The 22,585-nt window shown below is 43.8% G+C and overlaps 1 protein-coding gene and 1 long non-coding RNA gene across 4 annotated transcripts in view; one reads left to right on the top strand and one right to left on the bottom strand.

Moving 5' to 3' along the window:
* APOO (apolipoprotein O) overlaps positions 1-22,585 on the bottom strand; it is a 769,977-nt gene that overhangs the window by 545,267 nt on the left and 202,125 nt on the right. For both annotated transcript variants that reach the window (XM_069204825.1, XM_069204824.1), the window contains exon 4: positions 11,341-11,395. In XM_069204825.1, the coding sequence (XP_069060926.1) occupies positions 11,341-11,395 (55 nt within the window). The remainder of the gene's footprint in view (positions 1-11,340; positions 11,396-22,585) is intronic.
* The window catches only part of LOC138250227 (uncharacterized), a 155,759-nt gene that overhangs the window by 117,786 nt on the left and 15,388 nt on the right, over positions 1-22,585 (top strand). The gene's annotated exons all lie outside the window — the stretch shown is intronic.

Here is a 22,585-nt window from a genome sequence, read left to right as displayed (position 1 = left end):
AGGAAGGTAGGGTTGATCTAGAGGTGGAAAGTTTACTGGCAAATAGGAGGTGGACGGTGTTGGTTCAGAGTTGGAATGATGAGTTCCTCACTGAGCGGCACCAGGGAAGGCACAGAGATGTAAGGAGCTCGGGGAGGGGAGCAACTGAATGATCTGCAATTGCTTGTATTTCTAATTCTTTAAGTGAAACATCTAGTTTATTCTTCATAGTTTTTAACGTGGGTTGCAAATAAATCAAAATGATCAATAGCAGTTGAGGTGTTGAGTAATCCCCCTTTGGGTCCTTTCGGCTGCTTGGATGTGGTCTGAGCATTTTGGTATTAATTTTGTCAATTCAAAGAGTGGTTTATCAATATTGGTAGGCCACCAGTAGGTCGCGCCTTTAGGTCAGCTCAAGTAAATTGCTAAAGTACTTGTAAGTTATTTATTACTAGTTGACCAAATGCTCCAAGTTTCCTGTAATCATATTACATCAAATGTAAAAAAGACATGTAGTAATTAATTTACAACTAAGTTGATATGTTTGTGCAGACCAGTTGTATTCCAGGAAAACAGATTTAACATTTCTTCTTTTCTAAAGCTTGTTTGTTCTGTTTCTGCTTGGGTTGATGCTAGGTTCCGAGTTTGTCATTGTAACAACTAGCCTCCTACACTGGATTCCGACTGTGAGATAATCATCATTATATGATTGGCCTATCTACTTATTTCTATTTTGAGGTTGCCACTTCCTTCAGAGGATAACAACCCTATTCTCCATTTATTTGTTATTCTCGTCCGCAGAACAACATTGAAGCTAGGTATATTCGACCTGGTGTTTGACCCGGAGGTCCAGCTCATAGGAGAACTGGATATCTGGGCAGGGGAATCTTGTGTGTTGCAAGCCCCTGTCCTTCTAATAGTGATTTATGGTGCAAAAGGTTTGAACACTGGAAGTGATCTTCCCATGTGAATGTAAGTTGTGTTTTTTGTTTATATGTTCTGAACCTAAGGTCGGGCACAACTCAATAGCTGTGATTTCACTTGAACTTGTATCGTTAAATAGAAATGTCTCATGAGAGTAATATTGCCATAGTAAAGGATGTTATGCAGTCCTTCAGATCTTTATGTATACTGCAGGTCTGGCTTCAAAAGCCTGGAATGGGTGATCTGAATTTCGAGATGAATACACTGGGATCATGGCGTTTAATATACTGTTGAACATCCGTTTTGTGTCAGACATGATGCATGGTTCCTCCATAAAAGCTGCATGTTTAGCAGAACTTTTGGTATTAGTACTTTTTTGCCAGTTTGTATTTCTGTATGTGAATTTATAGCAATCCTCGTTGGTCTATTATACTTATTTCTTTCCATTGATATTTAGGTGGTCATTATGACTTTGGCGTTCTTCCCTGAAGACCACCAAAGCCACGGGCACCAGAAGACCGCTAGTGCTGGTGGTCTTCCGCCCACCATATTACGGGTACTGCTGGATTTCCGCTACACTTTGGGCAGAAATCCAGAAGTAGTGGTGCTGGCCTGCAGAGGTGCTGGGAAGGTTCCACCACCAGCTCCGCCATGCCCCGCCAGAAGGACGCCGCCTGCCGTATTATGTGCAATAACACGGCCTGGCGGTGTCCTGATGGCAGGGCGCTGTCGGCAGTGGAAGTGCCCCTTTCTGTTTCCTGCCAGACAACCTCCTCCTCGGACAGGTAAGTTGATTGTCCAACAGGGGAGGGAGGTGGGAGGGAGGGGGGTGCTGTGTGTGCGTGTATGAGTGGGTATTTGTCTTTATGTGTGTATGCATGTTTGTATGGGTGTGTCATGTTTGTCTGCGTGTGTATATGTGTTTGTATGGGTGTGTGTATGCGTGTGTCTATGTATGGTTGAATGGTGTATGAGTGTTGAGGTGAATGAGAGTATGGATGCGTGTCCGCGAATGCGTGTATGTAAGTGTAGGTGGATGAGTGTATGCGTTGTGCATGTGGGTGTCTTTGTGCATGTATGTGGGAGGGGGGAGGAGGGGGGGAGAGGGGGGTGCTGTACCTGGAAGGAGGGTCGGGGGATTTAGTGCTTGCTGAGGGGGTGGGGCGAGCTTCCAACCACCCTGGCGGTGTGAGTGGAGATGTGGTGGGTTGGCAGAGGCCAACCTTCCAAACTCATAATGTGGCGGTCTTTACCGTCAGCCTGTTGGTGGTGAATCATCTTTGTCCTGTCATAATGACCACCTTAATGTTTGAACTCTCGTTTATGGACCTTTAAAATTGTTAACTGTGGAAATTCTGAGTTACTTAAAACCTGAAATTTGTAGGCACTGCTGATTCTTTTTCTACATGTTCCACAGTTGCTGCCTGAAGTGATATTTGAAGTAAATTATTTCTACATATCTCTAACTGATTCAATAAGGGGCACACTCTCCCTTGAACTCAAAGGTTTACCTTGGGCTAAAAAGAGTTATCTGTTTGTACATTACTTGATTACTCTGGCACTTCCATTTCCAGGACACCTTAAACTCTTTGTGTTACTTGGAGAAGGTGGAGACGATCTTGGATCACTGGATATAACCTTCCTCATGTTCAATGGCATCCTTGCTAGGCAGTGTGTTACAATATTGCTGCAGCTTTGCAATTGAATTTGTATGTTTCCAATCTGGAAAACTATTGTCATAAGAGGCTACAGGAGGACAATTTGTATTTCAGAGAAGTATTCATCAATCAAGCAAGGTTATGAAAAAAACAAAACTTTTAACTCTTTTGAACATTGATTAAGACTTTGATAAACTGTTCACATAAATTTGGTGTTTTCTTCTTGTGGAGGGACAGGATGAATTATTGTAGAAGAGCTCCGATTATTATTAATGATATGTGTATAACATTGTGCGCAAGGTACAATGGGCGTTTATCGATCAGTGCAACTGTGTGTGTGTTTCTGAAACCAGGAAACGCTGAGGGGCTGATTCACAAAGCTATACTTACACTTTTGTCTAAATTCACACTTGCTGTAGTAACTTTATACAGTTTTGATATTCACAGACTCCAAGTGGTGTAATTTTACTACTAGTCATTTTAGTAGTAGTAAAATTATATTAGTAAAATACTAGTAGTAAAACTACACTCATAGTTGGTGAATACTAAAACAGTATTAAAGTTCTAAAGCAAGTGTAAACTTACAAAAAAGTGTAGGTTTACCTGTGTGAACCAGGCCCAGACTACTGCCAATTATTGATTATTTGGCAAATTCACAGCAAAATGATTAGAGATGAAAAAACGTTCCTACATATTTTACATCAGCGAGGCAGTTACATGCTCAGTGCACCAATTGCCAATGTTATGAAAAATAAAGTCAATAAAATCACGGAGCAGGTAGAGCGCGGCGAGGAGGGGAATTGAGGAGGTTATTGAGTGGATTGTAGAGCGGCAACGGCAGCCAGTTTTGGCCAGTTCGGTTCTCGGGACAGCGAACAATCATTCCTTTGAACTGCACCCAGCCTGCTGGTCAATTTTTCGGCCTGCTGTTGCGGTCTGCTTCCTGCAATTTTGTTTATTTGTTGTGCAGTACGGTTGGGGGGTGGCTCCTGAGACGTTGGACCTCCTGCTGCCTACTGTGAGTTTTAATTTTCATAGCTCAGGCCATGGCTGACCGCTGCAGGGTCCATGCCCGGGGCTCCTGGTGAAGCATCCGGGAGGCCTGCAGTGTCCCACTCGCTATTATTCCATCCGTTTAATCAACATCCACGTGGCACCTGCAATGTTCTTTGGGGCATGCTCCTACCCTCCACCTCAGGTGAAAGGTGGGCAGTGGCGGCATCTGTAACAACATCGGACACGCTCGTGCTCCCCACCAAAGGCGTAGGTGGGGTGTGGTGGCGCCTCCATTGACTAACAGCGACAGTATACTTCGGCCATTTAGCAAATTGGAGGGGCTGGCGGGCCAAGTTACACCAATCATCCAACTTTAAAAGTTTACCCGTCGCAACTCCGAGTGACCAGAGAGTTAAGCCGCATCACCCACCTGGTCACCTATTAGTGTAATATCAAGGCCTTGAGCGTCAGGCCAATCAAATTTGCTGCTGCTCATTGTTAAATCATCACTACTTGCTATTCTGCGCCATGAGGTCCAGCAAGGTGCGCAGTCCATCGAAAGTCAACAAGAGACAAGTGCCAAAGATAAAAGTTACTTCTACAGTCACAGACGGCCTCAGCAAGTGCACATCAGCAACTTCAAGTCCTGTTTCCAAAAGACTGAAGAAGGAAAAGATTACGGACATCCTTAAATCTTCTATAGCAACCTCTCCCCCGGTCACGGCCGTACGTCAGCTAGCACGTCAGCTAGGGTTTGCTCTAACTTGATGTTGGCAGAGGAGGAACCTTTAAATTCGAACAGGCCAAAATAACTGGAAATCTTAGCTGACAGACATGCACCTGACCAAGACATATGTTCGATGGAGCTGTCTTCCAGTGTCATTGTGGAAAATAAAATCACCTCTCAGCATGTCCCCTCGCAGAGATCCTCTTTACTCCTGTGTGAATCGAGCCAAGTCAATTCCTCGCCAAAAATATCTCAGGAACCTTCTGTCTCATGGCAAGAGCTCTTATTGAGTCCATTTGATAGCAGCCAAGATGACCTTATGGAGCAGCAGGAAGCCACTACAACCTCAGGCCCCAAACATGATTATAAGGTCCAGCTCTCACCAATAAAGATTCAACAGTCTAATAAACCAGCCCAATCGGATTCTTGTTTGCCAGTGAGAGCAAATCTTGGGGACAGCCTGGAGTTCGACACAGAGTAACGAGGCAACTCTTTGAGTTTAGTAATAAGCTGGGGGCCACTGTACAAGCCTCATTACTGCAGCAGGACCTCCACAAGCATGCACGGATGAAGGCCAACAATAAGGGGGTCAAAAATGATATGGGTCAGAACCCACTTGTGCCACCACCTCTGTGGGCCCTGCTTTTAAACTCAATGCAAGTGATCGCCTCTGCCCTCTCTTTTCACTCCGAAAAACTTGACCTTCAAGTTGACATTCTAAACTCTCTCGCAATTCATGTCATTGGCAATAACCAAAAGTTGCAAGACTTAAACAATCTTATTAAACGAGTGCAAAAAGATCCTGACACAGTTTATCACTTGTGTCAATGCTCTTCTTTTGTGGATCACTTAAAAACAATGATGTTTAGTCTCAAAGAAATCTTGGCTGTCGTTAAGCTTTCAAAATCTTCCCCAGTACCTGAGACTGCTTCAAAACTCGACAGTGACAATTACCAGCAGGCTAACTATGAAGTAAGCCAGTTCGGGAGGATGCAGGCCACCCCCGATCTGAAACCAATTCTTGAGCCCAGTCATGTAGCTGTGTTGACTACAGAAAAAGACGAAGTGGGGTCCCTGAAGCAAAGGAAATAGAGACTTCACTGGAGCACCTGGTCTATTGTCCATTACAGAGCTCTCCCACGAGGCCTCAGGATGGAGTCCTCCAAAAAAGCAAAGCTACCTATGACTAAGAGAGAGCGTAAACTTCTTGGGAACAAGAAGCAGAATAAAGAATTAGATCCAACATTACTGCCCTCAGGATGTTTACAACCTTCAAAGGAGGACAACAACCAGCAGAAATTACAGCCAGTTTATTTGCTCTTCCAACAATAGGAACCACACAACCTTCTGCAATCTAAAGAGTTTATACCATCAGAGCCCATTCAACTGGAAAGGAGAGACACTGTTCAAGTAGCTCCAGACAGTGTAGTCTAGTCAGTAGACATAGTTCCACCGGTACCCAATGACATAAATCTAGAGGATCAGAGTAAGGCACCACCTCACAATATCTCAGAGGACCCTCAGGACAATCAACAAATTGGCCCTAGCCCAAGGCAGGCTCCCCTCGCTCAGGTTCAAGTAACAGCACAGTCCTCCATTCTGGCCAACGATCAGCCCTGCAATCTTAGTCAAGTGCAGTATCAGTTTAATCCTCCCTGCCATGCAGTTTTGGTAGGCCACTCAACCAAGGCAGCCATTCCAGAATATACTCGAGACATACTAGCGAAGTGGCACGGAACAACCATCTCAACGCTCACGTCAGCCTCCATGGAATTTTGCCCACGACTACCAGCTTTTACTAGAGTTACGAACAAGTCTTCTTCCATCCTGGACTATACATTTGTTGACTTGGAACTACTCTCAATGGTTAGGCATTACAGTATTCTTGACAGAGTGGAAAGTGACCATTTTGGCCAGCACATCCAATTGCTGTTAAACCCTCCTAGAGCGTCTTTCACAAATTATCTGTTGATTACACCAAGTGCATACAATCTTAGGCATTTAATATACAACCCTTTACAAGATATGACATACTTCTGGGAGTCCCTGACCATGACGCTCCTAGGTCATTTTGCAGTAACTGGTGCTAAAAATCCTAAAAAACAATAAGGAAGGGGCTTCATAGCTGAACAATTCACTTCAGATAAAAAAAAAAATTAAAAAGACTGAGGGCTGTTAGAAAGCTCCCGCTACAATATCCAGTAGCTGGCCTTGATTCTAGGCAACAAATTGTAGCCCTAAGGCAAAAATATAACAATAACAGTTGGTCTGCCAAGCGGTCTTATCGGACCAGAGTTTGGTTGAAGCTTCTGCATGCAAGCAAAACAAAAAAGTGTCATTGCTTTTGGGTTGAAATTAACTCCCTTGCTAACAGGAGAACCAGCCACCACAATGCAGGAATTTCGGAAGCGGAATGGTCAGGCTTCATTATGGCAGCGTTTTTAGGGGATTAGGAAGTAAGGAACATGCAGCCCGCTCAGCCTAAAGTGGAACGCTCTCTTTTAACACTCCAACTGCAACCCTCTGTGGTAACCCAATGGCTGTCCAACGCATAATTACGGTTAATACTTAAAAAGCTGAGACCTGATGGGGTTCCTGGCCTGAACGGTCTTCCCAACCGTTGATTTAAACAAGCCCAACTCTATGGGGCATCGATCGTTACTCCATTGTTCAATCAGGCCTTTACTACCAACGTCATACCACTGTCTTGGAGAGGCAGTATCATGCAGCTCATATAGCTGGTTCAAGAACAGATCCAACAAATTATCGTTTAATTGCTTGATAGAAATGGAAGCTAAGATTTTTGCCTCTAATTTATTACTGGACCTGAAAGCATGGATTTCTGCAACTAACATCATTCCAAAAACATAGATGGGTTTCAGGGCAGGAATGAACACCTCAATCAATCTTTTGGCGGTCTCACTTCTTGTTGAAGAAGCCAAGAGAAAACACATGTCACTTTATGACTGTTTCGTTGATTTAAAAGCTGCCTTTGATAAGTTGCCAGGCCAGAAAATATGGGCGAAAATGTCCAGCTGGGGTATACCACCGAAATCGCAAGATGCAATGTTAAATCTACACACAGATACCTGGGTTCAGGTAAAAATTGGAAATGGTGACAGAATCACTTGAAAGATCCGTATGTATAATGGATTAAAACAGAGGTGTGTGCTTTCCCAGACTTTATTTAACATCTATACAGCAGATTTTAACTCTAGATTAGCAGAAGTGGCATGTGACCCCCCCCCCCCCAAAAAAAAAAAACGATGAACCGGTGCGTGCCTTACAATGCACAGTCAATATTGTGCTTTTCAGCCACACACAGCTTGGTCTCCAGCATTTAATTTCTAAATTTGTGGAATATACAACCATGTGGGGTCTCGTGCTACACCACAATAAAACTAAAGTGATCTGCTTTTCGGGCAAACAAAACACCAGTCGCATCAAGTTCAAATGGGAGGCTGCCAGCGAATTGATAGCGCAGGTTAAGTATCTTGAAGTAATGCTGGATGCAAGCTTATCTTAAAAAGAGCATTCATTGCATTTACAAGGGGTGGTTCACAAACTATGTTTTGCCTTTTTACAGTTACAAAAAAAGTTAGGCAGCACATCGCAGTTATCTATTGCAGGTTATTGGAGCGAAATTCCTTCCATTGCTCACCTACGGCTTGGAGCTACTTAAAGGGCATCATGCCCCCCTGCTTAACTGACTTCAGTCAGTTCTGTTTAAGTCTATTTTCCATTTACCAAAACATTAATCTCAAGCTCAGGTAAGGCTGGAATTTGGGTTGTTCCATCAAGTTCCAATTCATTCGGGGGCAAAAATAAAAATGTGCTAGAAATTAAGAGCCGCTCCTGCTGACATTTTGGCTGCACTATGTTGGATGGAAATGGGGCTGCAACCTGAAGATAGATCATGTTGGTTATCTGTTCTAAGGCAAGCTTTGACCAACTTAAACTTACACGAAGCATAGAACACCAATATCGCTTTTACTTTGCTTAAAAAAATTACTAACAAGGCTTCTAAACTTTATTCTTCGACATCGAATAAAGAAGACATGGCGAGACAACACGACAGATGGTTCGTCCTACACACATATACTTCCTGGCATCCCCAGTCTTATCTTACGACTCACCTTGCAGGCACCATCTAACATTCTTTCCTCCAAAACCGTATGGGTGTTTTTCCATCTAAGCATGGTCCCTTTGTGGAAGCAAACTTGGGCAGATCCTAATTGCCACCTTTGCAGTCTGTCGACGAAAAGTGTTCTACATTTCTTGTGTATTTGTCTGACAGTTACACCAATGAGAAAGAAATTGTTATACCCCTCACTGAAAGCTCTATGAATTGGATCACAGCTATGATGGCGCTATTACATGGCCACAACATACAGCTAGAGATACCAAATTTCTATTGCACGGTAAAAAGGTCTCCCCCACATTGTTCTTCACCAAAGGGCTAATACTGGGGTTTTTACGCATGGATAGAGAGCCTTTTGCCTTGTAGTAATGACTGATTTTTGCTTCCCTTGGAACTTTAGTGACCAGCTAGCTCTCGTCATCCTATTATCTTATTTTAGCAGGCACTTTTATTCTTAATAGTATGAAAGTATAAATCTGTGTTGGTGCCTCTGGCTCAAATCAACTAATTCAAGTGTAGTAAACCAAAGGACCCCACATGTGCAAGTTATGATAAGCTGCTAGCCCTTAGCCAGAACACACACTGGCATGGTATCCCAAAGATTTAGGCCGTCAACACATTGGGCCACTGTGTTTAAGTTTAGATTCAGTTTTCTTGCTAATGAGGACAATTTCAAAAATATTTCCATTGACTAGCTATTTTTTTTATTAATATGTTACAATGGTTATATTGTATAAGCAAGGTAACATTTTAATTGTTTCATTTCTGTATATGCTATATGTAATGGTTTTAATTAACTATGCATTAATAAACTTACTTACTCACATGAAGTGCTGTATCTATTACAGTTTCTGGTGTGCCTAAAGTATTAAGGACTTCTCATATGTAAAGACAGGGACGAGGGTGTAATAGCAGGATTCCAACTCCTATGTAGGAACCTATGAAGGAGCAGGGGTAGTCACAAAATGAACCATGGGTTTAGAGACAATAAGATGTGTGTGTAAATTAGAAAATTTAACAGTGAAATTCTAACGACACATAGCACATTCCCCTTTGTACAAAGGATGCACTGCCACGGGAAACAGGTTCCAGGAGTACACAGTGGATATACACTTCCTTTTGTTTCAACTGCCTGCATGCGAGGTAATTGCATGAGTACCGCTTACACACATTTAGACAAATAAGAACCATGAGACTGACGAGTTACATCGCAAATTAACATAGAAATGGTAGAAGTACATGAAGAAGTGGGTTTAGAAGAGGAATTAATAGTTTGGTGCACTTTTCTGCCATGGATGTCCTCTTCTGTGTATTAGTACATTTTCAACAGTTTTCACGACGGCATTCCACTTTATTCTATTTATGTAGTGTAAGAATTTGATATCAACCCTTAATGATGATAATCATTTTGTTTCGCATTTTCTATTTGGAGATCACCGATTAAGTTCCAAAATAATCATGAGATTCAAAAGAAATACCCAGCAAATGTGTTTTCCGAAAAATATATATTTTCTATAGGGCGTGCAATAAAGTTGCATTACAGCAACATTAATATTGCTTCACAGCTATCTCAGAAGACGACTTTGTACAAGAGAAACATGGCTGTTTGATATAAACCTACGTTTTCTTTTAAAGCAGTGCTTAATTTGTGCTTGTTGTTTCCGCTGCGAAGCACCGGCACTTTTTTTTTTAGGACCGGCGCTTACTTCCCTGTCTCAAGCATTTAGTGCGAGCAAAAGACACAAATGGTAAAGACGAAGGGAGAGAAAACCGAAAAAGCATCACACTGGGAGAAAGCAAAATGCTGCAGGAGTGAGCTGAAGGGACAATGAGTGGCTTTAAATGGATTGAAGAGGCTGGAGATGGCTTCAGGATGACGCTGCCTCAGTGTTCCGTGTTCGCACATTTAATTGCAGCAGTCGTGTTTAACAGGAGGGCTTTGGGCACGTGTTTTTATTTACAAATTAAGCACTGTTTTAAAGTGCCCTTCGATCCAGTGTGAGAAATTCGTCATTTATAATAGCAGCTTTGAAAGTATGTTTGGGTATGCCGTTCTAAGACATCTTTGAACATATACAGTGCTAATACAATAATATTGTCAAACCTAAAGAAGCAAAATCTGTTTTCACAAAAACAAGTGTTGGGACGATTATTTCTCTAGGTTCAGGAGGCTAACCTAAGCTTGACTACTGTGTTAAAATTTAATCAGTGGTCTTTCAAATAAGAGAATAAAACAGAGTGCTGTCCCAAAAATGAAGAATGGTAAATTGGAGTGTGATCGTTGCTCTTGGGTGCACTTTTCGTTTAAAAGGCGGTGCAGCTTGCAGAGAAAAGTGCCGGTAACGAAAGAAATGTTAATGCTCTTTCCACAGTGCGGTGCCCACGTCTTTCCTCGCTGGTATTGTGTTTGTAAGGGTTTGCCACAACACTGAATCATATTCCAAGCACCGCAAATCACTAGCAAAGAAAGGGCTGCAAATGAATGCTATAAACGACACAAGTAATGTTATATTCGAGCTATCGAGGACAGGCCTGCGAACAGTGTTTTGTTAGTGATCATATGATCACTCGGACGTCCTGCTATATATCGGTACGAATGATGAATGTACAAATAGCTGCGCGGCGCTCGCTTCTTGCGCTCCGACTTTCACCTCAGTCGGCTGGCCGCTTGATCATAGCAACGCACTCTGTACTCTTGGGTGAGCATTTCAGGCCCAGCACACATTCCGCGGCTTCCTTTGCCGGCCTGGTTAAACCATCCCTGGAGCTCCTGGTGTCAGATCGTCTTTTCAGGAGGAGGATTTTTAGGTGGTAAATTAGGTGTCATTAAGATCTGAGGAATACCACTGAATTGTCACATTCGGTCTAACGGTCAATTATCATTGTTCATTACACAAGAAAAAAAACAGAATTACCTCTGCTGTGTTCAACGGCCGTTTCTACTTTAGGCTTGGCCTTCCAGTAAAAGTCCTTAAAAGGAGAAAAACAAAACGATGCGTGCATTAGACGTGCAGTCAGTAAAGGGAAATAGGTGAAACAATTCTGGTAAATGTGCCGAGAACCAGCGAAACGGGTTTCTTTCTCACAACGCAGGAAGCGTTTATAAATGCGGCACCTAGAGGGGTACCACAGACAAAGTGCCCGATCACACGGAAAGGCGAGCAACCTGCGGGAGCCCGAGGCTGTGTCTGTACAAAGGTGAAAAACAAGGGACACAACAAGCGTGGCCACAAGAGAGAAGCCCTTTTTCATCCGCTGTTTTGTAAGACTGAACGTGTCTGACAGCAGCTACTGTTACATAACCTCTGGGCAAAAGCTCGGCCTGGCCACACCTTCTGCACAGTAACTGGAAAGAATCATAAAACACGTTGTCGAAGCACTTCGTCCTCTACCTCGTTACACAATCTGTAGCTTTTTGTAGGACAGTACTCTTGAGTACACGAATATTGTGCAGCACTAATATGATGTACCAAGAATGGATAGACAAAATATTGAAAGGTAAGTGCAGAGAGAGACGTTTGAATCAGCTATTCTTAACTGCACATCTATGCGCTTTGACGATACATAACATCTATACACATTCACCATACAATATTTTGTCCCTCAATCTTTTGCCCAGGATATTAGTGCACCTAAAACCCACTCTAAGTACACTGTAAACAGGTCTGAAGAAAAGGTGCTAAAGCTGCCTGTAACCAATACCTAAAAACGAAAAAATGTTCTCTCTTCAAACCATATTGCACTCGTCATCATCAATCTGATTATTTTGGAATATGAAGTTTCATAAAACATAAACAGTATACAACATATGCAAATTGATAAATGCAATAAAAGAAATACATAAAGTACAGAGATTTCGAAATAGTCCATCACTTCAAACCCAATACAATACTCAGTTTTCATAACAGAATATAGACAATTACATTCATGTAAAGTGCCTGCGAGGCATAAAACCAACAGTTGTAAATGCTATTTTAATACACGCCCATTAAAGCTGGGCGCACACAATCCTTGCAAGCCTATTTCGAATACGCCGACCCTTTTCTACCCAAGACAAAAATCTATACCGGAGGTAACAAATTCGGAACTTGCCAGGCACTGTACATAAACTTGGTTATGGCGAATTGCAATGCTTACTTTTCAGTGCTCTATCTTCTTTACATAATTGTATATTAAAACTAAACATATTATGTTCATTAAAATTAATTATGTAATATGAGGTATTACATACTTAACTTTAGAGAAGTTATTTGAGAAAGGAGGTTTTGATTATTCAAATTGCTAATGGTCTGTTTTTGTTTGTATGTACATAATAAAAGCGTCCTTGTCAAAAACAAACTGGCATTTAACTGTTACAAAAACATACTCCCAAGATTCAACATGTGACAAAGTACCAACGACAAAGAACGTTGAATTCATGCTAGACAATCGTCAATAATGGTTATAAGGACGGAATGCTGAGTGCAAGATTAAGGTCCACCGAATATTCAATGATATAAAAGGATGATCGGAAGGAGCGGAGCCTGTACAAGTGTTTTTTAGCGGAAAAAAGGAAGGGAAAGCAATGAAATTAAACAAGTGAGCACAAAAACATGATGTTAACGCTAGAGACTTCACTGGCGAGAGTATGGATGTTACAAGTGCAATGAAATCTCTGCCCCTTATTTGCCAATCTGTTCGAGTTTTTATTGGAATTACTGCTTCTGAAATATAACCGCCAGAAAGCGCCAGTGCTTAATTTGTGCTTGTTGTTTCCGGTGCTGAGCACCGGCACTTATTTGTGAGGGCCGGGGCTTATTCTTATTCCTCAAGCATTTGCTGCGAGCAAAAGACACATATGGGAAAGACGGAAGAAGGAAAAACTAAAAAGCGTCATAAAGGGAGAAAGTAGAAAGCTGCAGGATGATCTGAAGGGGTAGGGGTGGCTGTAAATGGATTGAAGAGGCCCTAGATCGCTTCAGGATTAGCTGCCTCAGTATTCAGTGCTGGCAGATTTAATTACCTCAGCCTCGTGTTTAAGAGAAGGGCTTTGAGCAAACCTCTTTATTTACAAATTAAGAACTGGAAAGCGTCTAGCACCCTTCTTCATGGCAGAACTAGTCGCAAGTTTGGTTTATGGTTAAGATATTCACGTGATTACAACTTCAATATAACTTTTCAGAATTTGATTGTCAACTAAGAGTCAAACCTTGTTTGATGCCTCCTTACTCTTTCTTTGAGTACTTGAAGTAAACATTTTACAATTGGATGTTAAACATTTTTAAGTAGACTCACATAACTTAATCTTACAGCGCCATCTGGTGGTCTAAAATGATGCTGACCAACATACTGGGACTTGAAAATTCTTCACAAAATAAGTGATTCTTAACATTATATTTCCCTTACGGAAAATCAGGATTTAAAGCCATGCCCCTTGGGTGTAAAAAAAAGACTTCATGCAGCAAGAGCAATTCAAAGAAGCATCGACAAAAACAACCGGCCTGCCTTTCTACTCAGCAGGTAAAAAAAGATTAGTTAAGTTAGCACACAACACATTACTGCCCACAATTTGCTGAGGAAATCAAATCAAATCAAATCATTAACATTTATAAAGCGTGCTACTCACCCGTGCGGGTCTCAAGGCGCTAGGGGAAAAAGGGGGGTTATCGCTGCTCGAACAGCCAGGTCTTTAGGAGTCTCTGGAAAGCGGAGTGGTCCGGGTGGTCCTGAGGCTGGTGGGGAGGGAGTTCCAGGTCTTGGCCGCCAGGAAGGAGAAAGATCTCCCACCCGCCGTGGAGCGGCGGATGCGAGGGACAGCAGCGAATGCGAGGCCAGAGGAGCGGAGGAGGCGGGTGGGGACGTAGAAGCTGAGGCGTCTGTTGAGGTATTCCGGTCCCTTGTCGTGGAGGGCTTTGTGTGCGTGGGTGAGAAGTCGGAAGGTGATCCTTTTGCTGACTGGGAGCCAATGCAGGTGTCTCAGGTGTGCGGAGATGTGGCTGCTGCGGGGTATGTCGAGGATGAGGCGGGCCGAGGCGTTTTGAATGCGTTGCAGGCGATTTTGGAGTTTGGCTGTGGTCCCGGCGTAGAGGGTGTTGCCGTAGTCCAGGCGGCTCGTGACGAGGGCGTGGGTCACGGTTTTTCTGGTGTCGGCGGGGATCCAGCGGAAGATCTTGCGGAGCATGCGGAGGGTGAGGAAGCAGGCAGAGGACACGGCGTTGACTTGCTTGGTCATGGTGAGAAGAGGGTCCAAGATGAAGCAGAGGTTGCGGGCGTGGTCTGTGGGGGTCGGTGCGGTGCCAAGGGCCGTGGGCCACCAGGAGTCATCCCAGGCGGACGGGGTGTTGCCGAGGATGAGGACTTCAGTTTTTTCAGAGTTCAGCTTTAGGCGGCTGAGCCTCATCCAATCTGCGACGTCCTTCATACCCTCTTGTAGGTTGGTCTTGGCGCTGGCGGGGTCCTTGGTGAGGGAGAGTATAAGTTGGGTGTCGTCGGCGTAGGAGGTGATGATGATGTCGTGCTTGCGTACGATGTTGGCGAGGGGGCTCATGTAGACATTGAAGAGTGTCGGGCTGAGTGATGAGCCTTGGGGTACGCCGCAGATGATCTCGGTGGGTTCTGAGCGAAACGGAGGGAGGTAAACTCTTTGGGAACGGTTTGAGAGGAAGGAGGCGATCCAGTCCAGGGCCTGGCCTTGGATCCCGGTGGAGCGGAGGCGGGTGATTAGGGTGCGGTGACAGACGGTGTCAAAGGCAGCCGAGAGGTCGAGCAGAATGAGGGCGACTGTTTCACCGTTGTCCATCAGGGTTCTGATGTCGTCAGTGACTGAGATGAGGGCGGTTTCAGTGCTGTGGTTGGTTCGGAATCCGGTTTGTGAGGGGTCGAGCAGGTTGTTGTCTTCTAGGAAGGTGGTCAGCTGTTGGTTGACGGTCTTCTCGATTACTTTGGCTGGGAAAGGCAGAAGAGAGATGGGGCGGAAGTTTTTCAGGTCGCTCGGGTCAGCCGTAGGTTTCTTTAGTAGGGCGTTGACTTCGGCATGTTTCCAGCATTCGGGGAAGGTAGCAGAAGAAAAAGAAGAGTTGATGACGGTCTGGAGGTGTGGGGCGATGATGTCGTCGGCTTTGTTAAAGATGAAGTGCGGGCAGGGGTCCGAAGGGGCGCCAGAGTGGATAGAGTTCATGATGGATTTGGTTTCTTCCGTGTTGATGTGGGACCAGTTGTTGAGGGTGATGGCCGTGGATGCCGGTTCGGTGGTGTTTGGTTGGGTCTGGAAAGAGGAGTGGAACACTGGGGCTGGAAGCTCCTGTTCTAATTAAAGGAACCATACTGTGTACTTCAGTGGGTGTCCATTCACCAATGTACCTTTTAATTCTTAAGCAAACTCTTAAGGAATCTTGATCCAACTACATCCTTGACCAGAACACGGTATACTCAGCTCTTCAAATTGGTTTCTGAAGGAAGAAAATAATTTTGTGGGGAAACTACAGAACATTCTGTATGGGAAATTTCGTTTCTTAGCCCAGCCTATTTCTACCCCACCACCAAAAAACATGAACAAGTTAAGAGGGCATTTTAGAGGGCGCGCATTTTTTATATTTCAGTAATCTTACGAGGTATGACAGACAAATTGTGTGTTCATCTATTAAAGAACCCTCGTTTAGAGAACCCTTGCTAGTTGATGCTGAAAATCAGAGGCGCTTTAGTAGAGGTGCAGCAACGCCCTCAGCTGACTGTGACAAACTTCAGATCGTAAATACAAAGACCGTACTTTGTTTAGTCTTGCGTCCTTTAGTCAGTGTTCATACCTTTTACAAACAGCTGCTTATTTTTTTTCAAAATTGCTAAACCTGCTAGCTCTTGGTGTGGTTTTTGCTTCTGACTTCTTGTTTTGAGCCTGTGTCGATTTTCGTTTTTGCTGGCTTTAAGTCTTTAGGCACCTTACCGCTGCTGACCAGTGCTAAAGTGCAAGTGCTCCTTCTGTAACTTGTATTGGTGATTGGTTATTCCATGAATGGCACATTTGATTTACTGTAAGTCCCTAGTAATGTGCACCAGAGGTGCCCAGGGCCTGTAAATCAAATGCTACTAGTGGGTCTACAGCACTGATTGTGCCACCCACATGAGTAGGCCCGTAAACATGTCTCAGACCTGCCACTGCAGTGTGTGTGTGCAGTTTTTCATTGCCAGTTCGACCTGTCAAGTGTAACCTTTTGCCATGGCCCAAACCTTCCCTTTTCCAACATATGAGTAACCCCTAAGGTAGGCCTAAGGCAGCCCCATGGGCAAGGTGCAGTGTAGTTCAAAGGTAGCATGTTTTACATGTCCTGACTGATATACTGCTAAATTTGTTTTCCACTATTGGAAGGCCTATCTCTCCCATAGGATAACAATGATATTGACTTAAGATATCTTTTAAGTGCAGAGTTGGGGTATCTGAACTCACAATTTACAAATACATCTTTAGGTAAAGTCGGTTTTCAGATTGGAAGTGTGAAAATGCCACTTTTAGAAAGTGGGCATTTTCTTGCTTAACCATTCTGTGCCTTTGCCTGGCTATGGAATATACATCTGGGTCAGATTGACAGTTGAACTCACTCTAGACAGTCACTCAAAGGGAGCTGAGGTGTGTCTTGCATATCCTGATGGGTCTTCCTGGGCTAGAGTGGAGGGAGGCGCTCACACTTGCACCTAAATAAGGCTGTGCCTGACCTTAAACAAAGCACTCTCCAACCCCCTAGCGTGTGCCTGGGGCCAGGACAGGGAAAGGCTGGGTCTTGTGCACTACAAAGACTTTCCTTTCAGGTTTGCATATGTCAAAAGCAGAAATGAGTATAAGTATTGCACTGCTAACCCCACAACTTTAGAACACTCCTGGATTGAGGACATTCGGCCACAGAAAAGAGCTGGATGGTTGAAGAGGACCTGCCACTCTGCTTGTTGCTTTGCTGTGCTGGCCTGCTACTGCCCTGGGAGTGAAAGGACTGGACTTTGCTTTTTACATCCTGCTTACCAAGGTTCTCCAAGGGCTTGAACTGAGCTTGCCTACTGTTGTGAAGTCTCAGGGACATCAAAGACTTCATTTGCCAGTGCCTGGACTCTTCTGCAGAGAGTCCTGTCTAGGTAAGCGGTGCCAAATCCAGTCCCTCGGCCCTTGGAAGTGGAAGCTGGTAACCTGACTGAAAATCCACACGAAAGTGCCAAAGCTGCAGAAAAATCTATGCAGCGCCTGCACCGCAGCAGAAAAATCGACGTAGCGCCTGCTTCAGGGTGGACCCATCGCTGCCTTGTGTCTGGATTTTCCATGCATCATCCCTGGGTGTCATTTCCTTCATTGGCTCTGCACCGCAGTAAGACATCAACGCATCGCCATCTCAGTGGGAAAAGAATCAACCCATCAGCTGTCCATCGGGAAAAGACTTGATGCATTCCTTTCTTTTCTGACGCATCACCTCCTTTGTGGCCTGCATCATCTTTTTTTTTTTGAGGTACTCAAGGTGCTGTGTGTTATAAGGATACAACCACTGATTTTTCAGGATTAAGACTCTTTTAAACCTTTAACAAGCAATACCTTTATTTGTATATGTTGGATTTTTGTCAATTTGGTCTTGGTTTACTCAGATAAATATTGGGTATTTTTCTAAACTAGCGAAGAGGGTGGTGGTGGTGGTAAATACTTCACATATTGCCTTTGAGATAAGCCTGACTGCTTGTGCCAAGCTACTAGGGAGTGAGCAAGGTTAGCTTAGATGTCTGACTCCCTGATCCTGACTAGAGTGAGTATTCCTACTTGGACAGGGTGAAAACCACTGCCAAGTAGATACCCCATTTCTAACAAAAATGTTTAACATGAACACACGCACAATGGATTCACAGAGAGTTAATTCACAACAAAATAATGGATATATGACAGCAAAATTACTTTAATTGATTCAATTTGAACAAAGGAAGCAACCCAATAGTGTTCAGTAAGCTCCCATTACAAAAACAGTTTATTTAATGCATAAAGCGTATTTTCTCATGGGTATTCTAAAAGCATAGGTGCATGTGAAAGAACCACAACCAAAAAACATGTGAAAAAAAACAAAAACAAAAACATTACTAGATAGTACAAAACAGGCAAGGGTATGTTGGAACACAAACAACTGTGTATCAATGAGTCCATCTGAACAGGCCTACTGTTGCCTGTACACAAGCAGATCATGAAATAGCAAACTTTTGTGACAGGTCTCAACGAAGTCTGGACCCTTAACAGGATCCAGTGGTCTCATCAGGAAGAGGGGATGCCTCGGAGACATATAAAATGCAGAGTTTAAAGTAAGAAGTAGAATTTTTTGGGAGATAACTATCATTAATGTGGAATCTATATAAAGATTCATGCTAGCTCCCAGAGAAAAGTAAGGAAACCTTGGGAAAGCTGAGAATTACAGCATGCAGACCGTGGAATAATCACCACTGTGTAAGAGAAAACACAGTTACTTACAGGTGTTAGTACCTGGCAATGGTTAAACGAGAAAAGGGGAAGCCATTATAAAGGAGCCAATATAATATTTAAATCTCTTGCGAGTGCAAGTATACAACTTTTTACCTGCTTAGTATAACAAGGGACCCAGTAACTTTAACAATCAAGGTAGGCCTGTGACGTCACAACCCCCTCTTGCACCCTCCGTACAGTGGGTCGGGCACGTAGAGCACATATTGCATTTCGCCTTTGGATAAACACCCTTCTGGCCACATGGTACCACTACACTTAGCCCCATGGCAGGACCCTTCCCAGACCATTAGAACATTCTGGTACCATTGTTCAATTAGTTTTTCAGCTTGCACATTTACGAGAAGACGTGTTTCATGTTTATTGGTTCCAACTGCCATGACCTATAGACTCCATATGCTAATGTTAATTGATTGCCCCTGCTTACACTAAAGATCAAAAACATTAGGCTGACAGGTGTTCTCTCCCAGGGCCTGTTGGAACCTTCCTATCTCCCATGTGAGCCATGCCTTTTAGGAGTCAGCTACACCCATAGACTATCTAAACTGCACTGAAACCTGAGTTGGTGCTTGGCCCTGTTCCTGTCCTGAGCAAGCCTCATCCCTGCACTCATCTCCTTCGCTTCCAGTGTGAAGATTCCTCTTTGGCTCCCTGAGCTACAGGTACAAAGACTTCCTCCGGATTCCAGGTGTAAGTAGGAGAGACAAGGCTAGGTACTCGATCACGGGTTAGTGCACACAAATCCTTAGATTACACCTAAGACTATCTATAAGACTGAGTTCTGAATAAAGAAAGCTTGCTCTCAGGAAATCCAACACTAACTTTGTTTTAATAGCTTTAGCGCTCTGAGCTCCTTTATGGTTGGGCGATCCAGAGGAGTTGTATTATATCACAACTGAAATCCGTCCACCAGTAATTCTTGACAAATTGTTGTAATAAGAATGAAAGAGGAATTATCAGAGTGCTCTATTCTTTTTCCCATAAATCTGTTTATTCGTTTTTTTTAACCATTTTTATCCATTTTACAATATATCATTTGGGTATAACCAGTAACAGTAAAGAAAGCATTTCTAGCAGATATGTATTCCAGTAGTCCACATATGAACACATAGTACACTCTTGTCTACAATGGCTACAACTTACATTGTATCTAACTTAGAGGGAGACTTAACCATGATAGCTGGGTCTCCCGTAGTATCCAGTTTCAGGACATGAGCTAGTGGAGAGCTACAAGAAGGTTCTGATAGTCCCATAATGATCAACTATTCATGTCAGGACAGTTGCGGCATATCAAGAAGATTTATCAATTCCATTATTTACTTTTTTTTTCTTTTTTAGCAAAAGTCAGAATAACAATTGGTAACAACAGTAGGTTCAACAAATATAACCAGAGCCTATAATTATGATCTCCCTCATGTTTCGAATTCCCTGCTTCCATCCCATCTTATCCACTTAGCTACCCCTGCTCCCTGGGGACAAATCCATGCAGCAGTTCAGACTTCCGGTACTATGCAATTCCCTACAACAGGGTTACAGACCACCTCCCCCACCCCGTTTCTCTATTCAACACGCTCCTCTAGGCCCTTGGTTCACCTTCAGATTTACCCTGCAGTGTTGTAAATTCTGAGAGCATGGTCTCCCAGCTAGAAGACAGTGGATACTTGCGCAGCCCCAAGCTATCCTCCCTGTGCAGCGCCGCCCCCTCTGCCTGCGCCCACACCGAGAGAGTACGCAGTCACGCCACTAGAGAGCAAGTTCAGAGGCCTTACATTCTTTTTTTGTGATAAGGCGCTTTGCTGTCAAAAGGCTCAAGTCCAAAAAACGAGAGGTTGCCTTGTATTTCCTAGATTTGGGGAATGAAACCAACATGCATGCCTCCCATGTAGTTAATGCTGGGCGCATCATGCAGGTAGAAAGGTAAGAGGTCACTCCCTGCCAACAGGCACGTACGGAGGGACACGACCACATCATATGTAAAAAGTCAGCTGCAACCAAGTAAGAGGTCACTCCCTGCCAACAGGCACGTACGGAGGGACACAACCACATCATATGTAAAAAGTCAGCTGCAACCAGCGCACATCTGGGACAGTATCTTCTCAGGAGTGAGATATGCCCTATGTAATGTGTAAAATTGGATCAGGCAGAATCGTACATTCTGCGGAACACGGTTGGGGCTCTCCTGTGCCATTTCCAATTTCCTGCCCGTAAAGGGCCAGGTGAAATCGCCCTCCCACTTGGCGCACAAACCTACATGTGCAGATGTGGTATGCATTTGCAGAGAACTAGCTAGCCAATGCATTAAATGCGTGCCCGACCCATAACCTGCATGTATTGAATCATCAAGTGAGTTGGCGGTTCCATCGATATGTCCCCCCCCAATGATGCGACAGAGAAGCCTTTAATGAGTTAGAAAGCAGAAACTGTCCCTGTGGTAAGCCAGTCTCTGCTGCCAGAGTATCAAAGAGAGTCAGTGTGCCATCCTTGTATAGGACACCTAGTGAATGTATTCCTGCTGCATGCCAGGGTCTAGCTCCGCCGCTGATGTAGAAGTTGTGCTCCTAGGAGTGCCTAGTAGGGCCAGGGCTGGTGCATAGGGAGTCAGCGAGCATGTGAAGTTGCTGTTCCTGTGATAACACCGATGCACCACACCTAAAAACAAGCATTGCAATAAAGTGGGTCTCACATTTGCTTAAGTTAGAGCTACTGGCGTAAATTCATAAGTGGATATTTCTTGCCACATAAATTGGTCAACACCAGAAGAATTATTGGAAACAATTCCTGCCTAACAAATAAAATTTGCATAACACCTCTGTTAGCATACTTTTGAAACTGACACAATTTCCACCTTTGTTTCTCTGCAAATTCCATTAGAGCCCTGAGAAGTACCGTTATCTAGCAGGTTTCAAAAATGGTCCACCTAGCACAGTTAGCAACATTCCTTAATACCTAGCCAGGCCTGGTCAGAGTAAAGCGCTTTTATCCCAGTCATAAGGCTGAAACTACAGTGCCTACAGAGCCTGGTTGTCTGGAGAGGATTTGCAAGGGTCATGTAATCTGCACTGGTTGCCATGCAGTTCAGTGTTGAGTGGCTGCTCTAGTGTATGCAGGAAGCAGATGTACTGCCATCCACAGAAACGGATTACCGTGTCTTGGCACAGAGCGCTGCATAGTCAGAGTCTGCTGTGGCTCATATGGTTCACAGTATTAAAGCCTGAATCACGGGACAGTCCTGAAATCATGTTACAATTCCCACTCCTCAACACTGCAGGCATAGCCCAGGCATTGAGCAAAACTAGACTTTGATGCCCAAGCACATTTGCCAGTATCGAAATATTTGGGTGGAGTCCCACAGCCAGGAGTATAAACTATACCCAGATCTTCAATCGGTAAGTATGCCACTAGACCTCGTGTTCAGTTTTAATGCCAAATAAATAATTGAGGACATTTTGTGGTGAAGGCAGAATAAGCAGACATCAGAGTAACCACCTTAAACATCAAACACATATAAAGGGGAGCGTGCGTGAATATCTTGCCTTGCTTTCCTTCGAGATTTTTTTAGACTGAAATTACAAAACTGCGGCGTCCGCATAAAACGAAACAAGCATTTACAATGCAACGGGTCTCGCGTTTGCTCATGTTAGAGCTGATCGCGTTGTAAACTCCTAACCCGACTTTTCACCTATCGGGCAAAAGTG

Source organism: Pleurodeles waltl, chromosome 8 (assembly GCF_031143425.1).
Source record: "Pleurodeles waltl isolate 20211129_DDA chromosome 8, aPleWal1.hap1.20221129, whole genome shotgun sequence".
Classification (NCBI taxonomy): Eukaryota; Metazoa; Chordata; class Amphibia; order Caudata; family Salamandridae; genus Pleurodeles; species Pleurodeles waltl.
Note: the sequence above shows the minus strand (reverse complement) of the source record. Positions and strands in the feature narration are given on the sequence as shown.